This window comes from Cnephaeus nilssonii (assembly GCF_951640355.1).
Source record: "Cnephaeus nilssonii genome assembly, chromosome: 15".
In the NCBI taxonomy this organism is placed as follows: Eukaryota; Metazoa; Chordata; class Mammalia; order Chiroptera; family Vespertilionidae; genus Cnephaeus; species Cnephaeus nilssonii.
In genome coordinates this window covers 41,673,922-41,699,969 of record NC_137086.1, presented here as the reverse complement: position 1 = coordinate 41,699,969, position 26,048 = coordinate 41,673,922, and the positions used below count along the sequence as shown (strand labels likewise).

Sequence of the window (26,048 nt, the reverse complement as noted above, 5' to 3'; positions counted from 1 at the left end):
AGGTGTTATATTGTAGAAATCACTGCCAGACCCAATGTTAAGAAGCTTTTTCCCAGTATTTTCTTCCAAGAGTTGTTTTAGTTTTAGCTCTTATATGTTTAGGTCTTTGCTCCATTTTTTTAAAAAATATTTTTTTATTGATTTCAGAGAGGAAGAGAGAGATAGAAACATCAATGATGAGATAGAATCATTGATCAGCTGCCTCCTGCACGCCCCCTACTGGGGATTGAGCCTGCAACCTGGGCATGTGCCCTTGGCTGGGAACCGAACCTGGGACCCTTCAGTCCGTAGGTGGATGCTCTATCCACTGAGCCAAACCAGCTAGGGCTCTTTGCTCCATTTTGAGTTAATTTTTGTGTATGATTTAAGGTAAGTATAAATAAGTGACTTAAAAAAATGTTCATTAAGCTATTTTCTAATTTGTCAGCATCCTCTTCAGAAAAATATTACCAGCTCAACTATCAGGCAAAATTGGACATATTAAATCTTAAAGAAAGTGGAGGATAATACCAAGCATGTTTTCGTGGAAAAATACCTTGCTGTATTTCCAGTTTGGACCTTTTACTTGCTAGGAATAGCAGCAAGTAACAGCTTCAGCATCAAGCCCAGTATTAATCCTTTATCATTCATATTACAGCCTATCTTTCTCCCTGACATACTAGATCTAGATCTTATGACTTAGATTATTAATATACTAGAGGCCTGGTGCACAAAATTGGTGCACTGGGGGGAGGGAGGGTGTGTGTGTCCCACAGTGCAGCCTGCATCCTCTCCAATCTGGGACCCCTTGGGGGATGTCTAACTGCCCACAGGGATTGGGCCTCAACTGGCAGTTGGACATCCCTCTCACAATCCAGGACTGTTGGCTCCCAACCACTCGCCTACCTGCCTGCCAACCTGATCACCCCCTAACTACTCTCCTGCCAGCCTGATTGACGCCTAACTGCCCCCCTGCCTGCTCGATTGCCCCCACTGCCCTCCTCTGCCGGCCCGGTTGCCCCCAACTGTCATCCCCTGCAGGCCTGGTGGCCCCCAACTGCCCTCCCCTGTAGGCCTGGTCACCCCAACTGCCCTCCCCTGCAGGCCTTGTCACCCCCCAACTGCCCTCCCCTGCAGGCCCAGTTCCCCCAACTTCCCTCCCCTGCCAGCCATCTTGTGACCACACGGGGTTGGCCATCTTGTGCAAGGACGTGATGGTCAATTTGCATATTACCTCTTTATTATATAGGATTATAGGAATGGAGCCTTATCATTCCCTTGCACATTCATATATTTGGATCTTATCAAAGTTCTACTATTGTTGGTGTAAAATTACCAATGTTTTATTTCATTTTTTATATTTCTTTGGGAGTGAGTTGAAATAGGGTGGGGAGATCTCAACCTACCTAAATGCTACGCTCCTTCGAGGTTGTAAACTGACAGATCCACTACAGGGCTGATTCAGTGTATTGCGTTTGAAAATGATGAATCGATTGGTGTAAGTTACAAGCAGGTCAAAGCCGAAGTTAAAACCTGTCCACCGCCAGCAGTACTAGGAAACACAAAAGAGAAAGATTTACTTCAGTTTGCAAATCGAAGTTCAAAATGTGTGTTTTTTTCTCTCTAACTCATTCCAAATATTTCTCTCATGGGTCCGTATTTTTTGTCAGTGCCTTTCCCTTGAGGCTTTCCACACAGTGCCTTTCCCTTGAGGCTTTCCATATATCTGTGAATATATATAAAGGTGTACCATACAGAGAGAGTATATATCAAAGCCAAAAGCAGCCATTATGATCATTGTTCCTTAAAGTACTTTCCTAATATCACCTCTTCGTGATCTGTTTTATATATCCCCATGATGTAATTCTATCAAATGTAATGTGGCTTTTCACTGCAACTCTAAGTAGGTATAGATTAAGGGTCTAGGAGTCTAAATGGAAGTAGTAAGAGCCCATTAAAATCTACCTTGCTTTAAAAGTACTTTCAAATACCATAAGTAAGTAACCAAAGATACACAACTGAATAATTTTAAATACCATATTAGGTTCACAAGTTTGTTTATCCTACAGTTTAATAATGAGGGGCTATTAAGTAAGATGCTGTGGTACAGTGAAGTAAAGTTAGGGTCTTCAAGTGTTTAGTTGACACTCTGAATTACCGGTACAAAACTAATTTAATAGTTCACCAATATCTATTGAGCACATACTATGTGCTCTAGGCACTGAAGTAGCAGTAAAGTTTCTGCCCTAATAGAATGTATATTTTAATATGTTTGTGTGGAAGTAGATTAATAATGCATATGAACTGAAGTGGAATGGAAGAAAAGGGAACAGAACAGAATTGTCAGGAAAGAGAACAAGGTAGAGGAGGGGGGCTTGCAGTTGGGGAGCCTGCTGGTTCAGACAGGTTGTCAAAGAAAGTCTCTCTAGGGAGATGCTAGGTGAGTGGAGGCCTGAGTCAACTAAGAAATGGACTAGATAGCTATCTGGGGAAAGAGTGTCAAAGAGAACAGTAAGTATAAAGCTTTGTAGGGAAAAACATGCTTGGCTTATCTGAGGAATGGCAAGAATGGCAATGTGGCTAGGGCAGTGGTCGGCAAACTCATTAGTCAACAGAGCCAAATATCAACAGTACAACGATTGAAATTTCTTTTGAGAGCCGAAAACCAACTTCTGCACATGGGCCACGAAGTTTCAGTCGCACTGTACGTGTGCGCCCACACGTGCTATTTTGTGGAAGAGCCACACTCAAGGAGCCAAAGAGCCGCATGTGGCTTGCGAGCTGCAGTTTGCCGACCACTGGGCTAGGGCAATAACTGAGGGGGACAAAAGCTGGAGATGAGTTTAGAGAGTCAGTCAGGGGCCAGAAAATGTAGGGCCTAGTAGACCATGATAAGGAAGAGTTTGGATTTCTTCAAAGTGTAGTATGAAGCTAATGGAAAAGTTTATGGAAGGAAGTGACATGATCTAACTTGTACTTTATAAAGATGACTTTCACTGTTGTATGGAATATAGAATGTAGGAGAACAAGAGTAAAAAACAAGGAGAGTAGTTAGGAGGCTACCATAACAGCCCAGGCAAGAGATAATGGTGGCTTGGACTTGGGTGGTAGTACTAAACATGTGAAGAATATATTTTTAAGGTAGAGCCTAGAGGAATTTCTGGTGGATAACAGGTGTGGTATGAAAGTAAGAAGAATCCAAAGATTGGAGCTTATGCAATATGAACAAAGGAGCCAGTTATGGATTGGAGGCTATTTGGGAAGTAGGGAGCTTGGGGATGAAGTCCAAGAATTCAGCTTGGGACTCTTGGGATATTTGAGATGCTACTAGGATTCTAAGAAAGATGTCAAGCAAGTAGCTAGATATATGAATCTAGAGTTAGAAATCATCAGAGTAAAGTCCTGGGACAAGGTGAGATCACTTGGGGGTGAGAACAGATAGGGAAGAAGTCCAAGTACTGAGTTGTTAGTCACACCCACACTTGTTGAGAAAGAGTTAAAGAATCTAGCAAAGATGCAGAATAGGCAGACAGTGAAGTGGGAAGAAAATCAGCAAAGTATGTAGTTCTGGAACTCAAATGGAGAATATCTTCAAGAAGTAAACAGACGTGTCACATTGCCAAGAGCTTTCTGAAGACTAAATACTAAATTACTTGACTTAGCAATGTGGAAATCACTGATAACAATGTCACAATAGCTTCACTGGAGCTTACTGAAGTAAATGAATTGGAGTGGATTCAAAAGAGCATTAGAGGAGAAACCAAGATGGCGGCATAGGTAAACACCTAAATTGCTGCCTCGCACAATTTCAAAACTACAACTAAAAGACAAAACGGACATCATCCAGAACGAGAGGAAGGCTGGCTGAGTGGAAATTCTACAACTAGAAGGGAAGAGAAAAGCACACTGAGACTCACAGGAGCTGTGGAAGGCAGAGGTACGGAGGCGCGCGTGCGGAGAGGGCTGGCAACTGAGTACGTGGCTGGTTTTCTCAATTGGGAGGGAGACAAAAGCTCCCGACTGCTCTGAACTCCAGTTCTGGGCGAGACTCTGGGGACCCAGACTCATACGGGGGAAAACTGGACTGTCTGTCAATGGGCGAAACTCGAGGGCAGCTTTCTCTCAGAGGTGCTTGCAGCGATTATCGTGGGACACTGAGATTCAGGCGCCTCTTAGGGCAGGGCTGATGGGAAGCCATTGCTGTCTGCTCCGCCCTGAGACTCCGCCCCCATCCAAGCTGAGCACAGAGGCTTTTGCATATGAATGGCCTGGTCCTTTGAAATCTAAACTTACCTAACAAACTGCAGCTGGAGTGGATTCAAAAGAGCATTGAATCAGTGAGACCCAGAACATCCAAAAGAAGGCCCAAGGCCCCGCAGCAGCTTGCACTGCTTCACAGCTGGGCCTCATCTGGGCACCTCCAAAACCCAAACAAAGAAAAGGAATCTGCAGATCTCTCTGTAGCTCCTGCTGGGTGGCCTCAGGCAGAGGCTAAATTAGCACCTCCTTGGAGATCCAAGAGCCAGTGTACCCAGGGGTCAGAGTGGGACCATCCAGATTACAACTCCTCAGATCCATAAGGGACACACTCAGGGAGCAGACTCAGTGAGCACAAAAGCCCCACTGAAGCAAGTCTTGTCTCATAAGGGTGTCTCCAGCACAGTTCTCCCATTGTAGACACAGCTGATCCTCACAGCCAATTGGCCTGGAGGTCAATCCCTCCCAGTGATACCAACAACAATCAAGGCTTAACTACAACAAGACTGTGCACACAGCCCACAAAGGGTTGCACCAAGAGTGTCCACCTCAGGGAACTGAGGAGGCTGAGCCACTGGGCCCTATAGGACACCTAGCACACAAAGCCACTCTATCAACTCAGGGAAGCAGCCAAAATGTGGAGACAAAGAAACAGGTCACAAATGAAAGAAATGGAGGAAAGCAAACGACTGGATATAGAGTTCAAAACCACAATTATAAAGTTTTTCAAGAATTTTCTAGGAGAGGCCGATAAATTTAGCAAGTCCCTCAAGGATATGAAAAAGGACCAACTAGAAATTAAGCATACACTGACTGAAATAAAAAATAATATACAGAGATCCAACAGCAGACTAGAGGATCACAAGAATCAAGTCAAAGATTTGAAATACAAAGAAGCAAAACACCCAACCAAAAAAGCAAAAAGAATCCAAAAATATGAAGATAATGTAAGGAGCTTCTGGGACAACTTCAAGCGTACCAACATCAGAATTATGGGGGTGCCAGAAGAAAGAGAGCAAGATACTGAAAACCTATTTGAAGAAATAATGAGTGAAAACTTCCCCCACCTGGTGAAAGAAATAGACTTACAAGTCCAGGAAGCGCACAGAACCTCAAACAAAAGGAATCCAAAGAGGACCACAGCAAGACACATCATAATTAAAATACCAAGACCAAAGACAAAGAGAGAATCTTAAAAGCAGCAAGAGAAAAACAGTTAGTTACCTACAAGGGAGCACCCATATGACTGTCAGCTGATTTCTCAACAGAAACCATGCAGGCCAGATGGGAGTGGCAAGAAATATTCAAAGTGATGAACAGCAAGAACCTATAACCAAGATTACTCTACCCAGCAAAGCTATCATTCAGAATTGAAGGTCAGATAAAGAGCTTCACAGATAAGAAAAAGCTAAAGGAGTTCATCACCACCAAACCAGTATTATATGAAATGCTGAAAGGTATTCTTTAAGAAGAGGAAGAAGAAAAAAAAGGTAAAGATAAAAATTATGAACAACAAATACATATCTATCAACAAGCGAATCTAAAAATCAAGTGAATAAAAAATCTGATGAACAGAATAAACGTGAATATAATAGAATCAGGGGCATAGAAAGGAAGTGGACTGACAATTCTCGGGGGAAAGCAGTGTGGGGGGGTGTGGGAAGAGACTGGATAAAAATCGTACACCTATGGATGAGGACAGTTGGGGGGGTTAAGGGCAGAGGGTGGGGTGGGAACTGGGTGGAGAGGAGCTATGGGGGGATAAAAGAGGAACATTTGTAATAATCTGAACAATAAAGATTTATTTTAAAAAAAGAGCAGTAGAAAACAGGAATAGACAACAAACACAATCAACTTTTTTCAGAGTTTTGCTTCAAAGGGCTGCAGAGAAACAAAGTGGTAGTTAGAGGGGAATGTGGGGTCAGGATATGGTTTAAGATGGGTAAAGCTGCAGCATGTTATATGCTAAATATGATATTAGAGAAAAATTGATGACACAGGAGATAGAGGTGATAACTGCAGGAACAAAACTTTTGAACAGGTGAGAAGAGATGGAGTCCAGGAGGGAATGAATGGACTAGGATAGAAGCAAATGGTTCATCTATTCTAATAAGAGGAAAAGTGCATCACATTGCTACAGATGCAGCTAGTGTGGTAGGATTATGGGTAGGAGGATGTACAAATTCTCTTACTCTTATTTTCCAAATGAAGAAAGAAGCAAGGTCAGCAGTAAGAATGAGGGTAGTAGCACTGCCCCTTTGAAGAAGGTATGAGAGTTACTCAGAGTGGGAGGATACATTCACTTAGGGAACTTAACAAGGATCACCATGCAACACTCAAGACCTGCTTGAAATTTAGTTACAAACCCCTGCTGGGGTATAGTGTTTTTCTTTAGTTACATTCATCTGTTTGGGAGCAGGCATGGAGTTTATGGAAAGTTGATATTTAATAAGAATTGGGTTTTGCCAGGTGCGTTTGACAAGAGGGACATTATGCATACAAGCCAAGGGCCCTGGCCTGTGCGCTCAGTGGTAGAGCACTGGCCTGCACACCCAAGGGTACCGGGTTTGATTCCTGGTCAAGGTCATGTACCTGGGTTGCAGCTTCAATTTCCAGCCCCTGTCGGGGTGCATGTGGGAGGCGACCAATCAATGTGCCTCTCTCACATAGATGTATGTTTAATTCTCTCTCCCTCCCACCACTCCTCCCTTCCAATCTCTCTAAAAATCAATGGAGTTAAAAAAAAAAAAAAAGCTGTTGGGAGTCAGGTGCTAGAGGGGATAGAGCTAGAAAGATAATAGGAGGTAAAGTCTAAAAATTATATGCTTGAAATGGAGATTTTGAAGGGGTGGAGTTTTAAAAAATGTAGTTTAAGTCCCTTTAGTGGATCATAAAATAAATTTATTGAGTCACAATCCACTTTTTAAAAAAATTAAAGAAAGCCCTAGCTGACTGAAGGATTGAGGATTCGATTCTGGTCAAAGGTATGTACCTCGGTTGCAGGCTCCATCCCTGGCCCTGGGTCAGGATGTGTGAGAGAGGCAACCAATAAGATGTGTGTCTCTCACATCCACGTGTCTTTCTCTCTCCCTTCCCTTCCTCTCTCTCTAAAAATCAATGGGGAAAAGTATCCTCAGGCAAGGATTAACAAAACAAAAAATAAAATAGCAAACAGCATCTTTGGACACAGCAGCAGATTGATTCATAACACTTTTGTTTCACTTTTATACATTTATATTGGGGGTAATGAAAAATGTAATTCTTCATTCTAGCAATAAAATGGTTTGAATGTTTTTTACGGTAATTATAAAATAAAATTACTTTTTCGACTATATAACAGTTCCCATATAAGTGCTTATTTATCTTAATTTCTGTATTGCCCAGGGATCCTCTTCGCATATCTTTTTTCTGGACCCAAAAAGTTCAACACTCATACAAGGCCGAATAATCAATCACCACTGAGCGTGTAACTTTTTGTCCAGCAGATCATGCTATAGAGACTATCAAAAAAGCTCTTCTGGTGTCTAACTGTAACTAAAAATGAATTTTGCACTGAAAGTAGAGCCATTTGTATGAGAATTATTAACCTTTTGCACTCGGATGTCGAGTGTGACTCAACATGGTTAGCATTAGAATAAAGGAATCGAGAAAAAAGCAAGCAAGTGCAAAGGGTTAAAAGTCACAACCGATACTTACTTCACCATCTTTGGCAAGCTTTCTACCACACCTCATGCTGTTTGCCTCTAGTTCTTCTTTATTAATTTCTTGAGGCCTAGAAATATACATAAATCATGAAATCTTATAGGAAATAGGCAACTAATAATTGAAAAAGAATTGTGAGTTAAAAAGAACAGAAAAACTTGTTACTAATTAAAAAAATAAATGTTTTAATATTTATTAAAAAATAAATATTTTGTGGTGCAGATAAAAATAAGAATTCATTGATTAAATATAGTCCTCACTTTAATAGCCCTGTAGAATGAGCAGATGTTCAATATCTGTGGATAGAGTGCTTCATGAGGGCCAATATAATTAATTCTATACTTCTGAGAGCAAGAAAACCACTATTCTAGCTCAATCCCTTCAGTGAGACTCTTATTTTAAATTCAATAAGTATAGAGACGAGAAAAATCTTTAAAAAAATGAAGAACATCCAACAGTTAAAAACTGAATATACAAAAGAAATAGAATGATTTATAAAGTATTTCCTCCATTACCAAAATGTTTCAAAGCTGAATTCCTGTAGAGAATTAACTTTCGTTTTTTAGTTTTTGATTTATTATTTCTGTTTCAACAATCTTATGTTTGTATAAGGTAAGTATTCTGTGAATATATTTGGAAAAAGATGGGATATAAAGTAGAACTAAGAACTCTGAATAATCTCATAATCATTATAATAAATTCGTATGAAACTTTCATATACTCATTGTTTGGATATAAACATAACAAGGCCATTATTTTAGGAAGTCCTTTGGTATATAAAAATGGGTTAGCCCAGGTCAGTGTGGCTCAGTTGGTAAGGCATAAACCCGTGCACTAAAAAGGTTGCCAGTTTGATTCCCGATAAGGGCACAGGTCCAGATTTCAGGCTCGATCCTTGGTAGAGGGCATACAGGAGGCAGCCCATTGATGTCTCACTCTCATATCGATGTTTCTCTCCCTTTTCCTTCCTCTCCCTCTAAAAATCAATAAAAAAATATTTAAAGAAATGGTTAAAAGGGATCAGGGACAAAAATATTAAAGTTCTTAAAACCGCTTTTATATACTCACACATGGATTGTCTCATCACTCTGCTCATACCAAGGAACTAATATAAAGATCAAATAATAAATGTGGAAATACTTTTGTAAAAAAATACTTTTGTGAATTGAAAGAAGAGATAGTTTTCTTTCCCATAAATATTTATGTAGAAGGTCATATGCTTTTGGGTAAGGCAATCTGTAACCAGAGGATGTTAATTAATTTTAGACTCAAAATTCTTTATAAAAATCATGCTTTTTGAAAGCACTAGAGGCCCGGTGCACAAATTCGTGCACCAGTGGGGTCCCTTGGCCTGGCCTGTGGAATTGGGCTGAAACCGGCTCTCTGACATCCCCTGAGGGGTCCTGGATTGCAAGCGGGCACAGGCCAGGCTGAGGGACCCCAGTGGTGCTTGATTGGGGCCAGGGAGAGATGCGGGAGGTTGGCCAGCTGGGGAGGGATTGCGGGAGGGCTCCAAGGTGTGTCTGGCCCATCTTGCTCAGTCCTGATCAGCCAGACCCCAGCAGGAAGCTCAACCTACTGGTCGGAGCATCTTCCCCCTGGTGGTCAGTGCACGTCATAGCAACTGGTCAACTGGTCGACTGTCTGCCCCCTGGTGTCAGTGCATGTCATTGCAAGCGGTTGAGCAGCCTTAGCATATCATTAGCATATTACGCTTTGATTGGTTGAATGGCCGACCGGACGACTGCACACTTAGCATATTAGTCTTTTATTATATAGGATTGTTCCAAGTAATATTTTAATATGTTGAAAGAAAACTGTAATATAACACTAGGTGAAACAAAATATATGAGTTACTCAATTTCACTAATATAGCAAATGACAATTCAAACATTCCATTATTATAATTGACCAGAAAAATAAATATTTACAAAATTGATAATGTTATCCTATATCAGTGATGGCGAACCTATGACACGTGTGTCAGCACTGACACGCACAGCCATTTCTGATGACACGCGGCCGCTGAGGTGGCCGCATGCCGAGGATGAAACACTTGCTGCTCCTGAGGATGAAACATTTGCGAAATAATTTTTCCTCAAAGTGACACACTACCCGAGTTATGCTCAGTTTTTTGGCGAAGTTTGACACACCAAGCTCAAAAGGTTGCCCATCACTGTCCTATATAATAAAGGCCTAACAATATGCTAAGTATCCAGTTGTCCAGTCAGCCATTCAACCAATCAAAGCATAATATGCTAATCATATGCTAAGGTTACTCAACCACCCAGGGGGCTGACAGTCGACTGGTTGACCAGTTGCCATGACATGGCACTGACCACCAGGGGGCACACAGTCGACCCTTTGATCAGTTGCTATGACGTGCACTGACCACCAGGGGGCAGACGCTCTGACCGGTAGGTTAGCTTGCTGCTGGGGTCTGGCCCATCGGGACTGAGCGAGATGGGCTGGACATGCCCTGGAGCCCTCCTATAGTCCCTCCCCAGCCCCGATCATGCACTGGTGGGGTCCCTCGGCTTGGCCTGTGCCCTTTCGCAATTCGGGATCCCTCAGGGGATGTCTCTGTTCCCAACGGCGGGACAACCGGTCACTATGACGCTCACTGACCACCAGGGGGCAGACGCTCAATGCAAGAGTTGCCCCCTGGTGGTCAGTGCGCTCCCACAGGGGAAGCACTGCTCAGCCAGAAGCTGGGCTTACGGCTGGCGAGCACAGTGGCAGTGGCGGGAACCTCTGTGGGGAGCAGGCCTAAACTGTCAGTTGAACAGCCCCTGAGGGCTCCCAAACTATTAGAGGGCACAGGACAGGCTGAAGGCTGCTCTCTCTCCACTCCCCCAGAGTGCATGAATTTTGTGCACCGGGCCTCTAGTAGAAAGATAAGAAATAAAGCTGATTACATGATCTTTGTTCTACTTTAATAGCTCTTGATTTTTCAATATTGTTACTGATTTTTCAATATAATGAATGCCCTTAAATTCATATAGCCAAAGTTTTTTTCTAATGAGAAATGATATAATGTAACATACTTACCCCACCTCACTGTCTTGTTCTGCCCGGAGCATAGCAAGCCACTGCTGTTTATACACAGAAGACAGCCATCCTAAAATGTAAAAATGAATAAATATATTAGAAACATGGAAAAATATAAAGGATTTAAAATTTTTAAGAATTTGATAAAATTGTTACTTTTTCTAAATTCAAGTTTAGGATAGCAATAAATAAAGCTGGTAATTTATATTTTATAAATATGCTATAACAATATGGCTTAATGATTTTTAAAGTGGTAAGTGTTATTTTGTTTTGCCTTACGTTAGATTCTACTTAGATTATATACATTTAAATTAGAATTTAAATCTTTAGCTAAAAGATTCTTGTATTTAATATTTTCTTTTCATAACTTTCATTTGTGAGAAACATACCCTAAAGCAATATTTTCAGTTTTTACAAAAGTTTTAACAGAAAACTAATGGATTGTTCTTTTATTATCTAAAAATAACTAATTAATGGAAAATAAGCCATCTTTAAATTACCAGATGAATTATGCACACTAGAGAAATAATTCTAGCATATTAAACTTAGGAAACTATTATTAAAAATAAAAATTCCAATTTAAATTATTATAAATGGAATAAAAATTGCAGATATTTTCCTTTAATAAACATAATTTCCCCCACCAAATCAATCAGTATGTGTAAGCTGAAATTATTTTAGATAAAAACTATATTAAAAATATAAGTAGAATTGGCTTAACACCATATTTTTCTGATTTTATTTATTCCCAACCACAAGGAATGTTTTTCTTTTTTTTATGATGTAAAATTTTTTTCCTTTTTCTTTAAAATTTTTTACCTATTGATTTTAGAGAGATAAAATATTGCTTTGTTGTTCCACTTATTTATTCATTCTTTGTTTCTTGTATTCACCCTGACTAGGGGATCAAACCGACAACCTTGGCTAATCAGGATGACTCTCTAACCAACTGAGCTACCTGGCCAGGGCAGTTTTTCTATATTTTACGTTCTCAATCTCTACCTAAAATAAAGGAAGTGGGAAACTCTAGTGTGGTTAAAATCTGGATTTTCACTTCATAAGTCTCTAATAAAGGTATCCAGATGATTTGTACTCATTTATTGGTATCTTTCCTCAGAATTCTTGAATTCTTCTGTCCCCCAAATTTTTAAAAAATATATATTTTATTGATTTTCTTACAGAGAGGAAGAGAGAGGGATAGAGAGTTTGAAACATTGATGAGAGAGAAACATCGATCAGCTGCCTCCTGCACACCCCCTACTGGGGATGTGCCCGCAACCAAGGTACATGCCCTTGACCGGAATCGAACCTGGGACCCTTGAGTCCGCAGGCCGACGCTCTATCCACTGAGCCAAACCAGTTAGGGCCAAAATACTAGTCTTGCTATTATAAAGAATAACTGCTAAATGTCCAGGCCACAGACAATTTGTCTCCAGTAGGTAAATACTACTGAAAAGCAAAGTTTATGTGACCCAGTATACATGCACACATACTGTATCTTATTTGCAATGCATTCAGATTTAGAAATTTTGTTCTACTGTATTTTATTTATTTGTTTTAAAGTATATTTTTATTGATTTCAGAGAGGGGAGAGAGAGAGAGAGAGAGAAACATCAATGAAGAGAGAAAATCATCAATTGGCTCCCTCCTGGGGATCGAGCCCGCAACCCACGCATGTGCTCTGACTGGAAATCGAACCATGATTCATGGTTCATAGGTCGACACTTAACCACTGAGTCATGCTTTTTTATTTTTTAAAAAAGCTGATCCTTTCCCATAAAAATGATTTCTCAACTCACTAATGGTTATGTTTGCAGTCTAAAATTCAAGAGACAGAATATGGCTTTTCGTGATTCACTTATAAAATTGGAATGAAAGGGTTACACAAATGTATTCTTAATATCATATAATATATATCCCATGAAAATGTTTTAAAAATTAACTTTCAACAACCCTTAAATAATTTCCTTTAAAACCAAAAGCATTTTAACAAGTTAAAAACATGGGTGCATATTTTTGTCCCTGCTTTCTTACTTTAAAAAAGTCATATTAGGAATCTAGAAATCTTTCTGGTCACTGGTATTTCGTCCAGTAGCAGCAGTCCAAAAATAAGTCAACAGGACACTAGTTCAAATGTAATGTTGACAGGTAATATATAGAAACCCTCAAAAAGAATCCCTGCTAAAATGAATTTGAGAAATATGAGATGAAAATAAGTGAAACCTGTTCCTTTATGCAGAGTTTTAAATATAGTTATACAGTCATATCTCCAGAAGGCAGATAGATACACTAGGCAGAGTTTGCCAGAATCTTTCTTGGCAGAGAGTTAATGTTCAGTGGAAAGATTATGAAAAAGTGCCATCAAGAAACTTCCACTCAGTGAAAACAAGTCTAAGCACTTATTTTAAGCATTATAGACCAATCTCCAAAACAAAAACTCAGAATGGGCACATCAAGGGGGCTATCTGACAGAATTATGGACCAGCAAGCTGCAGACCTAGACTATAGCAGTTTTGAATGTAAACACAGTGTTTTTTAAATAGAATAAATAAGTCAGAATGATTTTATTTAGATTATTTCATCTTAGACAAACAATATGGGGAGAGGGCCTCCAAATGCATACTATCTGAAAATCCAATCTCTTAGATTTATAAAAGTAAAGTTACAAAACAAACAAAAATATAAGCTCCTAACTTGCCCAGCATTTTATTGTTCAAGTGGAAAAAAAAAAGAGTATTTTCATGTACAAACACAGACAAAAATCTTCTTATAACCAATAAAGCTGGTAGCAAAAAACAGCCTACAGGTTGAACTATTATATGAAACACATAAGTCAAATGCAGATCATGAAGGTGAAGGAGAAAAAGCTTATATAATAAAAAATTATTGTATAGATAAGTAAGAATTATTTTGTAAGAGCATATAGGTATTAACCTTTTGCACTCGGATGTCGAGTGTGACTCGACACGGTTAGCATTAGAATAAGTAAGAATTATTTTGTAAGAGCATATAGGTATTAACCTTTTGCACTCGGATGTCGAGTGTGACTCGACACGGTTAGCAAAAAACAGCCTACAGGTTGAACTATTATATGAAACACATAAGTGAAATGCAGATCATGAAGGTGAAGGAGAAAAAGCTTATATAATAAAAAATTATTGTATAGATAAGTAAGAATTATTTTGTAAGAGCATATAGGTATTAACCTTTTGCACTCGGATGTCAAGTGTGACTCGACACGGTTAGCATTCGAGAAAAAAGCAAGCAAGTGCAAAGAGTTAAAATATTAGTACACTAGCAAATTATGGAGAAGTATAGACCAAAGGTACTCTTGTATATAACCTAAAAATCTAGCTCCAAAAGATGACAAATATACTGTACTGAGTAATTGAAAATTATTTTTGAAATAACATTAATTACATTAATTTATATACCTTTTCATTTTAATCAATTTATTTTCAAAAAATTCTTACTGCTTTAACAATTATCTCTTTAACTTACAAAAATATTAAGTATTAGATTTCCCCATCATTCCCACAACAGTTCGTTCTCTCTCTCTCTCTCTCTCTCTCTCTCTCTATATATATATATATATATATATAAAAGAGAAATATGCTAATTAACCATGATGCCATAACGGGTCGACCGGACAGGAGGAGGTTGCGTGCACAGCGTCAGGGCAGGGCGGCAGGAGCCTCTAAGTGCCTGTGCTGGGGGAGGGGCCTGATCAGCAGCGGCCACAGCTGCTTCAAGGGCCGGAGAGGGAGGCAGGGCCGGACTGGCTACTCAAGGGTAGGCGGCGCCGTGTGATTTTTGCACTGGGCTCCTAGTTCCTGATATAAAAAGTTACAAGAATACCCACTTTCTTACCCACAATGCAAAATAAGTAAAATATATCTACTTTATTACATTGTTATCAAAAGCCAAAAAACTAATAAACATACTCAAAAGAATGATGATTCAAAGTTACTGAATCACCACTGGTCAAGTTTCTACAATTGGATATACAAACTTGAGTAGGCCCTCGCCCTCGCTGCCCCAGCTCTCACAGCCCCGGCTTCGTCCGGAAGGTCATCAGGATAGTCGTTCAGCTGTTGGGTCATTCAGTCAATTTGCATATTATGCTTTTATTATTATAGATAACTAGAGGCCCGGCGCACGAAATTCGTGCACGGAGGGGGGTTGTCCCTCAGCCCAGCCTGTACCCTCTCCAATATGGGACCCCTCGAGGGATGTCCGACTGCCCATTTAGGCCCAATCCCGGTGGGCAGTCGGATCCCTAAATGGGCAGTCGGATCCCTAAATGGGCAGTCGGACATCCCTCTCACAATCCAGGACTGCTGGCTCCCAACTGCTTGCCTGCCTGCCTGCCTTCCTGATTGCCCCTAACCGCTTCTGCCTGCCAGCCTGATCACCCCCTAACCACTCTGCTGCCAGCCTGTTTGCCCCCAACTTCCCTCCTCTGCCGGCCTGGACACCCCTAACTGCTCTCTCCTGCAGGGTTGATCACCTCCAACTGCCCTCCCTTGCAGGCTTGGTCCCTCTCAACTGCCCTCCCTTGCAGGCTGGGTGCCTCCCAACTGCCCTCTCCTGCTGGCCATCTTGTGGTGGCCATCTTGTGTCCACATGGGGGCAGGATCTTTGGCCACATGGGGGCAGCTATATTGTGTGTTGCAGTGATGATCAATCTGCATATTACTCTTTTATTAGATAGGACAGAGGCCTGGTACAGGGGTGGGGGCCAGCTGGTTTGCTCTGAAGGGTGTCCCGGATCAGTTGGGGGTTCCCTTGGGGTGTGGGGCGGCCTGAGCGAGGGGCCTGTTGTGGTTTGCAGGCGGGCCACGCCCCCTGGCAACGCAAGCGGAGGCCCTGGTATCTGGAATTTATTTTCCTTCTACAATTGAAACTTTGTAGCCAGGAACGAAGCCAAGCCTGTGGCTCCCTCCGAGGCCAGCAGCCATTTGTGTTGGGGTTATAATTGAAACTTTGTTGCCTTAAGCGGGTGGGCCCGGCCAGGGTGTGCGGAAAGCTTTGCTTCCCCTGTTGCCGGCAGCAACCCTGGCCTGCTCTCTCAAGCTCCATTCTGCCGCCATTTGTTTGAATTTGTTTACCTTCTATAATTGAAACTTTGTAGCTTGAGTGGAGGCTTAGGCCTGGCAAGGGCAGGCAGAAAGCTTGGCTTCCTCTGTTACCTAGGAAACCTTGCTCTCTGTGGCTGTAGCCATCTTGGTTTGGGTTAATTTGCATACTTGCTCTGATTGGATGGTGGGCGTGGCGGAGGTATGGCCAATTTGCATATTTGTCTATTATTAGATAGGATAGATACTAAATATATAATCTGGCATATTTACCTGGGACAATGAAAAATCTACACATATTTATTTACTTACCCTCTCCCCTTTAAAGTTCTTATGTTAGGAGCTAGAATCCAAACTTATTTGACAGAATAAATGTACTACTAAGCCATATGTAGGTAAATAAACAGTTTTGGAAATTTTAGTTCACACCAACTGAGTGCCTACTATTTGTCAAACCTTGTGCCATGTACTGGAAGGAAAAAGATGAAAAACATATGGCCCTCAAAAACATAAGTCCAACAAAGACACAGATACATTCTGTACTACAGTAATCAAGCAAAAGATGACAATGTCTTAAACAAGGGAGTGTGGTTGTGGGCAAGGAAATGAGATGGTTTTGAGAATTATCTGTGAAAAATATCTACAGGACCAGTGAATGGATGGGGACAAAGACTTTAGGAGGAATATAGGATGACTTCAAGATTCTGCCTTTTTGTAAGGCTGGGTTATTAGTGATGTTGATTACTGATACAGTAAACACAGGAAGAAAAAAAGAAGGCAGTGATTGGGGCTGTAAGGGAAAGGTAAGTACTGTTTTCAACAGATGAACTAAAGCAATTTGTAGACATTTAGTAGCAGTTGGATATCCAAGTAGGAAACTCAGAGGAGAGGTCAGAACTGGAATCTTCACAAATCATATGAATGAAGGAGGAAACTCTGGTACAGTATATAGAATGAAAAGATCAGTGGGCCAGCAGCACCCTCAAGTGGGCAGAGTAAACAGTCAGAGAGAAGAAAACAATCAGGAGAGTATAGAATGTCTAAACTAAGGTAGTTCAATAGAGAATTTAAAGAAAAAAAACAATAAAAATGCTAGGGAAGTGCCGAAACCGGTTTGGCTCAGTGGACAGAGCGTCGGCCTGCGGACTGAAAGGTCCCTGGTTCGATTCCGGTCAAGGGCACGTACCTTGGTTGTGGGCACATCCCCAGTAGGGAGTGTGCAGGAGGCAGCTGATCGATTTTTCTCTCTCATCGATGTTTCTAGCTCTCTATCCCTCTCCTTTCCTCTCTGTAAAAAATCAATAAAAATATATTTTAAAAAAATTGCTAGGGAAGTTAAAATAAGACTAAAATGAGGCCACTATATTTTACAAAAAGGACAATCTTAACTTTTGCAAGTTAAATGAAATAGTGAAATAGGGCAAAAGAAAGACTTCAGTGAGCTGAGAAATGACTGAAAGGTGGGGAGATAAAGACAGCATCTATAGATTACTATGAAGAAGGTGGCTCAGAAAGGAAACAATAGTTGTAAGAGTGGGGACTCAGAGTCAAGGGAGAGTATTTTGTTTTGCTTTTTAACAAAAGAGATCTGATCATATTTTATAGGCTGAGGGAAAATAGGTGGGAAAAAGGTTTAAGATATAGATTAATAGATAAAGCAAAATTCCAGAACAAACAAGTTAAATAGGATTATGAACAAGGTAGACAGCTATCTTGCACAGGGAAGGAGCACCTCAACTTCTGGGACAGGAGGAGAACAGACAGGTGGGAAGACTAGGAATTTAAATAAATTATTGCCTGAATACCTCAAATTTATATAAAAAGCAGAAGAGTGTCCGTGCTGACAGTGAGGTGATCAGATTAGAAGCTTGAACAGAGTGGCAGAGGTTTGACATAAGTGCTGAAGCGAATGAAAAAGGGGACTGATCAAGTAAAAGTAGTATAAGGAGGCCCAAGGTCCAAGCTTAGTGTTGAAATGTGAATTTGCAGTGGCACCAATTAAAAAGTTGTACATTGATCTGTGCAGTATTCAGCACAGACTAGAGGGTATAGGAACAAAGAAGGTTTAATTTAGCTTTAGAATTTGCCAAATAAAGAACGAGTTGACAATAATAGTGAGAGTGGCTCAAATGATCTATCATGAAATCCAAGGGCCAAAAATAGCAGAAGTGTGAAAGACTGATAGACAATGAAAGGCTTAAAATGGATTGGAAATAAAATAACAATGTAAAGGGAATGAGGCCATGAATATAAAAGAAGTTTATACATAGCCTGAAGACTACCAGACTTCTCATGCCAAGAAATTCTGGGTTATAAGGTTCATGGTATTTCCAGAGGTGGTGAGTGCCTAATGTTCAGCAAATATAAATGTTACTGGAGTTGAGGTCAAATTACTAGGAAGCTAGGTTATTAAGTGAAATGATCATTATGTGACTGTACAGGAGTGGGGAGGTAGACAGTAAATCAAGCATCCAAGTCTTATATGAATGTGAAGAGAAGAGCGAAAGGATAGAGCGTTAGTCTGACCATATGCAATAATATTTGGAAAGGGCATTGAGGGGCTAGGACTTTCTGGCCTCCTACCCCTATACTGGGGCATGGTGTCTTAATAGACAGAAAGTCCTCTATAGAGAGAAAATAGTATCCTCTGGGAGAGCTAAATAAATGGAAGGAAGAGATGGAAGATATGGAAGTTTATAGACCCTAGTTCCAGAACACATAACAGAAAGGTTTGGGAGGAATAACATGATGGGCAGAGGTACCAAGGGAGAGGGAAGTATGACAAGGAGAGTATGGAATAAAACAGATTTAATAATCTGACCTAAAATAGATCTAATTTCTTGAAACAATGGAGTTCAAATGTGTTTGACATAGTTGAATCCTAAAATAGACTGTTTCTATACAAAATCCTGCCTTACTTGGAATTAAACATATTTCTTAAAATTTTTACCTAAAGATTGTCAAAATGGATGTAGTAAAACTCTTCAGAATGCATAATAAAACATGTGTTTGGCACTATTTCTGAAAAATAATCAATGAATTTTAGCTAAGTAATAAAAATTATTTTAATTTATTTCAAAAGTAGGATATACTGCTATTGAGAGCACACACTAACCTATCTAATTTGAGTTATGTGCCACTTAACCCCTTACAAACAGCATAGGATATCATTTTAATTTATATTCTGCTTTTGAAACTGTAATTTTTATTGGGATATAGGAAAACCTATTCATCCATTTATAACTGTAAGATGAAGTATTCACTAAAATGAAAAAAGCCCCACCATAATTTTAAGTCAGAAAAAAAAAGGCTGAAATCTAGTCAGAAATATGGGATCTAAATTATTTTCATTTTTACACTGAATTAATTATTTCAGACTAAAATTACTAATACCCACTTTACATTCCAAAAATAGAAAGCTTATCCACTTGCACCACAGACACACCTAAATTAAATTACTTTAGAATAGACTTTCTTTTTTTAACCTCTTTCAAAATTCATTTATAAAGAGCCTTAAAAAGAAGTATAATTAGCCCTGGCTGGTAAGGCTCAGTTGTTTGGGTGTCATCCCATGCACTGAAAAATTGCTGGTTCAATTCCTGGTCAGGGCACATGCCTGAACTGTGGGCTCAATGCCTGCTAGGGGGGCATATAGGAGGCAGCCAACAGATGTTTTGTTCTCACATCGAAGAATCTCTGTCTCTCTATCTCTTTCAAAATGGTCTTAGCATCTAGTATTACCCCATTGCTAGGGCCTGGTATATAACACACACTAAAACTATTAAATTATCTATATATATAAAAAGCCCGCAACTGGAACACCATAATGACTGGAATGACCAGTCACTATGATGCCCACTGCGGCCAGTGAACCGGCCCGATCAGGGGCAGGGCTGGCCAGCCAACCTCCCACAGCCCCAATCGGGGGTGGAGCTGGCCGGCCCACCGCCCACAGTTCCTCCCATGGCTGGCCCTGCCCCCAATTGGCCCCCCACTCCCAATCGGGGCGGGGCTCACTGGCCAATCGCCTGTGGCCTCTCCCCACAACTGGCCCGACCCTGATTGGGTCCCGATTGGGGTGGGCCAGCCAGCCAACCTCCCACTGTCTCCTCCTCCTGAAAGGCCTGGTCCCGATCTGCCCTGATTGTGGCCGGGCTGGCCGGAACCTATCCGTGCACTGGGCTTCTAGTAGAGAATATAATCTTCAGAAAAACTGTATCTAAAGACCCCACAATCATGCAAATATAGTACATACACTCTCACCTTGGCTCTCTAAAACTAATATTATAAAAATGATTCATATGGGGAGTTGAATTTGATCTCTCTCCCTTGTTGAAATAGTCTCTACATTTCTCACAATAATCCTATATAATAAAAGCCTAATATGCTAGGTGTCCAGTTGTCCATTCAACCAATCAAAGAGTAATATGCTAATGATATGCCAAGGCTGCTCAACTGCTTGCAATGATGTGCACTGACCACCAGGGGCAGACACTCCGAACAGTAGGTTAGCTTGCTACTGGGGTCCGGCCGATTGGGACTGAGCAAGAGATGGGCTGGACATGCCTGGAGCCCTCCAGTGGTCCCTTTCCAGTTGGCCAACCTCCTGCGTCCCTCCCCGGCCCCAATAGTGCACCAGTGGGGTCCCTCAGCCTGGCCTGCACCCTCTCGCAATCCGGGCTGAAGGACCTCCCCCCCCCACGCGAATGCATGAATTTCGTGCACCAGGCCTCTAGATCTGAATAAAGGTCTCCTTAACATTAAAAAATAAATAAATAAATAAAATAAAAATGATTCATATGAAACTAATAGAAAAACAATGTCTATAAACCTATTAGAGTGACTTTATAAAAATACATTACTTTCAAATGTATCAGAGTGTTACTCTAGGTTTGCTTTCCATTGAATACCTTTCTAAATAAGTATACAGATTACAAGAACAATTTAAATCTATAAACACAGCTATATTAAAAATTGAGGTATCAGATAATTACAATTTTTCAGGCAAATCTATTACTAATGTTTGCAAATTTACAAATAAGTCTTCAAACAGAAAGTCTATTCTATGCTTCTTATATGCATGTATAGTACTAAACTGAATCTTATACAAGCACTAGAGATTTAACTGAGAATATTAAATCAGTAATTGTCTTAAATATTTAAATTATAATTAGCAAAGATATTACATTTGCTTTGATATGAGCTTTAAGACTAGAATAAGGAAAAAAGAAAATAAGCAAATTTATGGAGTATTAATAGAAAAAAGCAGTTATAAACTTTAAAGAATACTACAAAAACCATATTAAAAAGTCTGGTGCAAAGTAGTGTACTTGTTAATAAAATGAAAGAATACCCATATTACAGAAAAATATATAGCCACTTAAATATTCTGAAGAGTATTTAATGATATGGAAAAATGCCCAAAATATATGATGTGAACACAGAAAATTACCTGCATGGTATGATTCAGCTTTGGTATAAAACTGTGTACCTTCCTGGGATTAAGGATAATTTCTATTAAGTATGCTTTTCTATGATATATATTACTATTATAATCAGAAAGATATTACTTAAAATCATAATTACATTATATTCTCTTACCTGGGGGTATTAGAGAATCTTGTTCAATAATTCGTGCAGAGGCCAAATCACTGATAATATACTGTAACCTTAAATGTCTGAATACTGACACAAATGGTTTTCCTTGCTCAGTTTCAAGGAAAGCCATACCTTCAAAATCTAAAAAAAAAAAAAAAAAAAAAAGTTAAAAAGTTTAAATTAAATAGCCATTCTTTTCAAATCTATTAATTTACTTTTTTATTAAATGTTGTCATGGGTTTGGAGACAGACAGACAGACACACACACACACACACACACACACACACACCTGTTAAGACTACAAATAAGCTAGTTTCAAAATGTTCAAGGATTTTATAAATCGCAGATGTGAGGATAAAAACAGGGAAATTTAGAAAAAAGCCACAGGAAATTAATTTTGGTCCTACATAGAACCTTGCTACAATTCAGTTGTACACCATTCTGGGGTTTGGAGCTTACAGTGAAGCAAGGTGGGAAAGGAATGCTTAAGAATGATCGTTGGGATTATGGTATCTCTCCAGGATACCCTCTCCAAGGCACTGACAACTCCAGTGGAACTCTAGGGCCCAGATGCCTCACTTAAAGGTTTTCAAAAGATACACAGGTCATGGAATGTCTATTAGGATTCTTCTAACTTATGCTTTAGCTACATGCGATGAACACTAATCAATTTATTAATTTTTTATTCAAATATAAAATAAGATACAAAAACACAGTAGCCACTGTACACATGGATAGTATTTATTGTTAAAATAATTCAAGTTTAAGAAGTATATGGCTTAACTCAGTGGTCGGCAAACTCATTAGTCAACAGAGCCAAATATCAACAGTACAACGATTGAAATTTCTTTTGAGAGCCAAATTTTTTAAACTTAAACTTCTTCTAACGCCACTTCTTCAAAATAAACTCACTCAGGCCATGGTATTTTTGTGGAAGAGCCACACTCAAGGGGCCAAAGAGCCGCATGTGGCTCGCGAGCCGCAGTTTGCCAACCATGGGCTTAACTGGTCAAGATGGTGGAGTAGGTAAATGCTGTACTCAAATCCTCCCACAACCACATTAAATTTACGACTAAACTACGGAACAACCATCATTCAGAATCACCTGAAATCCAGCTGAATTGAAGTCCTACAACTAAGGATATAAAGAAGAGGCCACATCGAGACTGGTAGGAGGGTCGGAGATGTGGAATGGGCTGTCCCACACTCATGAGTGGCGAATAAAAATCAGGAGATATCTTGGATGCAGAGATGCTCCCTGTAGAGTGAGAAGTCCCAGCCCCATACCAGGCCCCCTGGCCAGGGTTCCAATGCCAGCAGAAGGCCCTGTAACGTCTGGTTGTGAAAACCAGTTTGGATTGTGGCTGAGTTAGACAGAGGGCTGCTAGAGTCTCAAGTGTTTCTCTTAAAGGGCCCAAGTAAGGACTTAATTGGTCTCACTTGCTCTGAGTTCCAGCACTGGGAAACCAGGGACATCCAGGGAGAAAGCGAGTTGTCTGGCATCGGGGTGAGAGCTGGAGTGGCTTTCTCCCAGACAGAAGTACTGGCACAGGCCATTGTTCCTTTTTTGGGCCCTATCTCCTCCACAAAGCCAGTAGGCAGGTGCCATAACTGAGTCTCCATCAATCTGGCTAATTCTGTAGGCCTCACCCTGCTAATTCCCTGTGACCCCACTGCATCCAACTTGCAGGCCCAACTAAATTGTTTCCAGTGGCTTTCCCATACAAAAAGGCCTGGCTTGGCTCATGCTTTGGACTTCCTAAAAATCTCTAAAACAAGCAGCATCTGGCCTTAGTGTGCCACATAGCTCTTGTTAAGTGGCCTCAGGCCTGGCACCAGTGGCAGCCAGCCTTGGTTCACAGCTTGGTCTCTCCTGGGCACTTCCAAGTCCAGCACAAATAGCAGCCATCTGCAGATTGCTTTGTAGCTTATGCCGGGTGGCCCTGAGCAGGACACAAGTGGTGGCTGACCTTGGCCTGAATCTCCCAGGAGGGCCCAGAGCCAAAATACCTGGTGGACAGCTTCAGACCACGTCAAAGCACCACCTAACCACCTCCACAAGCAACACACTCAAGGTACATACTCAGCGGGCTCCAGGACCCCACTGAAATACACTGAGTGGCCAGATCATTATGATCTCTGAACGCATAATAATCTGGCTACTCAGTGTATATCCTATGTAATAAAAAGCTATTATGTAAATTGTCCCCTTGACCAGGAGTTCGACCAGCAGGCAGGCCAGCAGGCAGGCCTCCCCCTGGCCAGGGTGGCGGGACCCTACCCATGCACGAATTCATGCACCGGGCCTCTAATACACACACACACACACACACACACACACACACACACACACACACACTGAGTGGCCAGATTATTATGTGTACAGAGATCATAATAATCTGGCCACTCAGTGTAAGTCCTGCTCTATGGGGTTAGCCCCTGCACAGCTGATTCTCCATGGTGATCACAGCCAGTCCTCACAGCCAATTGGCCTGGGGATAAATCCCTCCCATTGAGGTGTCACCAACAATCAAGGCGGGTGTGGACCTGGAGTGCCAAGTTTGGGTGACCAGGGAAGCTGTGGCCCTGGGCCCTACAAGATACTACATAAGGCCATTCTACCAAATCCAGAAGATGTAACAGCTCTACCTAATACAGGGAGGCAGCCAAAATGAGGAGACAAAGAAACATGTCCCAAATGAAAGAGCAGAAGAAAACTCCAGAAAAAGAACTAAACAAAATGGAGAATAGCAATCTCCTAGATGCAGAGCTCAAAACACTGGTTATAAAAATGCTCAATGAACTTAGGGGAAGAGTAGATGAACTTAGTGAGAACTTCAATGAAAAGATGGGAAACATAAAAACAAAGACAGAAAATATTTTAAAAAAAAACAGTCAGAAATGAAGAATATGCTACCTGAAATGAAGAATACATTACAGGGAATCAACACTGGAGCAGATGAGGCAGTGGATCAAATCAGAGATTTGGAAGATAAGGAAGCAGAAAACAGCCAAACAGAATCCAGAAAAATGAAGACAGTATAAGCAGCCTCTAAGACAACTTCAAGTATACCAACATTTGTATCATGGGGGTGCCAGAAAAAGAAGAGAGAGAGCAAAGAATTGAAAACCTATGTGAAACAATAATGACGGAAAACTTCCCTAATTTGGTGAAGGAAATAGACATACAAGTCTAGGAAGCGCAGAGTCACAAACAAGATGCACCCAAAGAGGCCCACACCAAGATACATCATAATTAAAATGAAAAAGGTTAAAGACAAAGAGAGAATATTAGCTCTGGCCAATGTGGCCTATTTGGTTGAGCATCATCTCATGCACCAAGATGTTGCCAGTTTGATTCTCATTCAGGGCACCTGCCCAGGTTATGGGCTTGATCCCCAGTAGGGGCATGTAGAAGGCAGTCAATTGATATTCCTCTCTCTCTCTCCATTCCTCTTTCTCTAAAATCAATAAAAATATATTAGAGAGAAAAAAAAGACAAACAGAGAAAAGGTGTTATCTACAAGGGAGCTCCCATAAGACTATCAGCTGATTTCTCAACAGAAACTTTGCAGGCCAGAAGGAAATGGCAAGAAATATTCCATGAAAAGCAAGGACCTACAACAAAGATTACTCTACCCAGCAAAGCTATCATTTAGAATTATAGTACAGGTAAAGAGCTTCCCAGACAAGAAAAAGCTAAAGGAGTTCACTACCACCAAACCAGTATTACAAAAAATGTTAGTCTTCTTTAAGAAGAAGAAAAAAGATAAAAAATATGAATAATAGAATAGCAATAAATATATATCTATCATCAATTACTTTAAATGCAAATGGATCAAATGCTCCAATCAGAAGATATAGAGGCTGAATGAATAACAAAACAAGACCCTGATATATGCTATCTACAAGAGACTCACTTCAGATTGAAAGATACACTCAGACTGAGGTAAAGGGATGGAAAAAGGTATTTCATGAAAATGGAAACAAACCAAAAAAAAAAAAAAACCAACCAGGTTAGCAATACTTACACCAGACAAAATACATCTAAAAAACAAAATAAACAAGCAAAAACAGAAACAGACTCATAGATACAGAGAACATTCTGACAGTTGCCAGATGGGAGGAGGGTTGGGGGATAGGTGAAAAAGGTGATGGGATTAAGAAGTACAAATTGGTAGTTACAGAACAGTCACAGGGATGTAAAGTACAGCATAGAGAATATAGTTAATAATATTATAGTAACTATGTACGGTTTTAGATGGTATAAGATTTATTGGGATGATCACTTAGTTAAGTTATATAATGTCTAATCATTGTGTTGTCACATGAAACTAATATAGTATGTCAACTGTAATTGAAAAGTTAAAAAATTATTTAAA

The 26,048-nt window shown here is 40.4% G+C and overlaps 1 protein-coding gene across 1 annotated transcript in view; it reads right to left on the bottom strand.

Annotated features, from left to right (window-relative positions):
• The window catches only part of GMCL1 (germ cell-less 1, spermatogenesis associated), a 60,853-nt gene that overhangs the window by 10,325 nt on the left and 24,480 nt on the right, over positions 1-26,048 (bottom strand). The window contains exons 9-12 of the mRNA XM_079791827.1: positions 21,669-21,806; positions 10,990-11,059; positions 7,933-8,008; positions 1,386-1,531 (exon numbers count right to left, since the gene is read on the bottom strand). Of these exons, the coding sequence (XP_079647953.1) occupies positions 1,386-1,531; positions 7,933-8,008; positions 10,990-11,059; positions 21,669-21,806 (430 nt within the window). The remainder of the gene's footprint in view (positions 1-1,385; positions 1,532-7,932; positions 8,009-10,989; positions 11,060-21,668; positions 21,807-26,048) is intronic.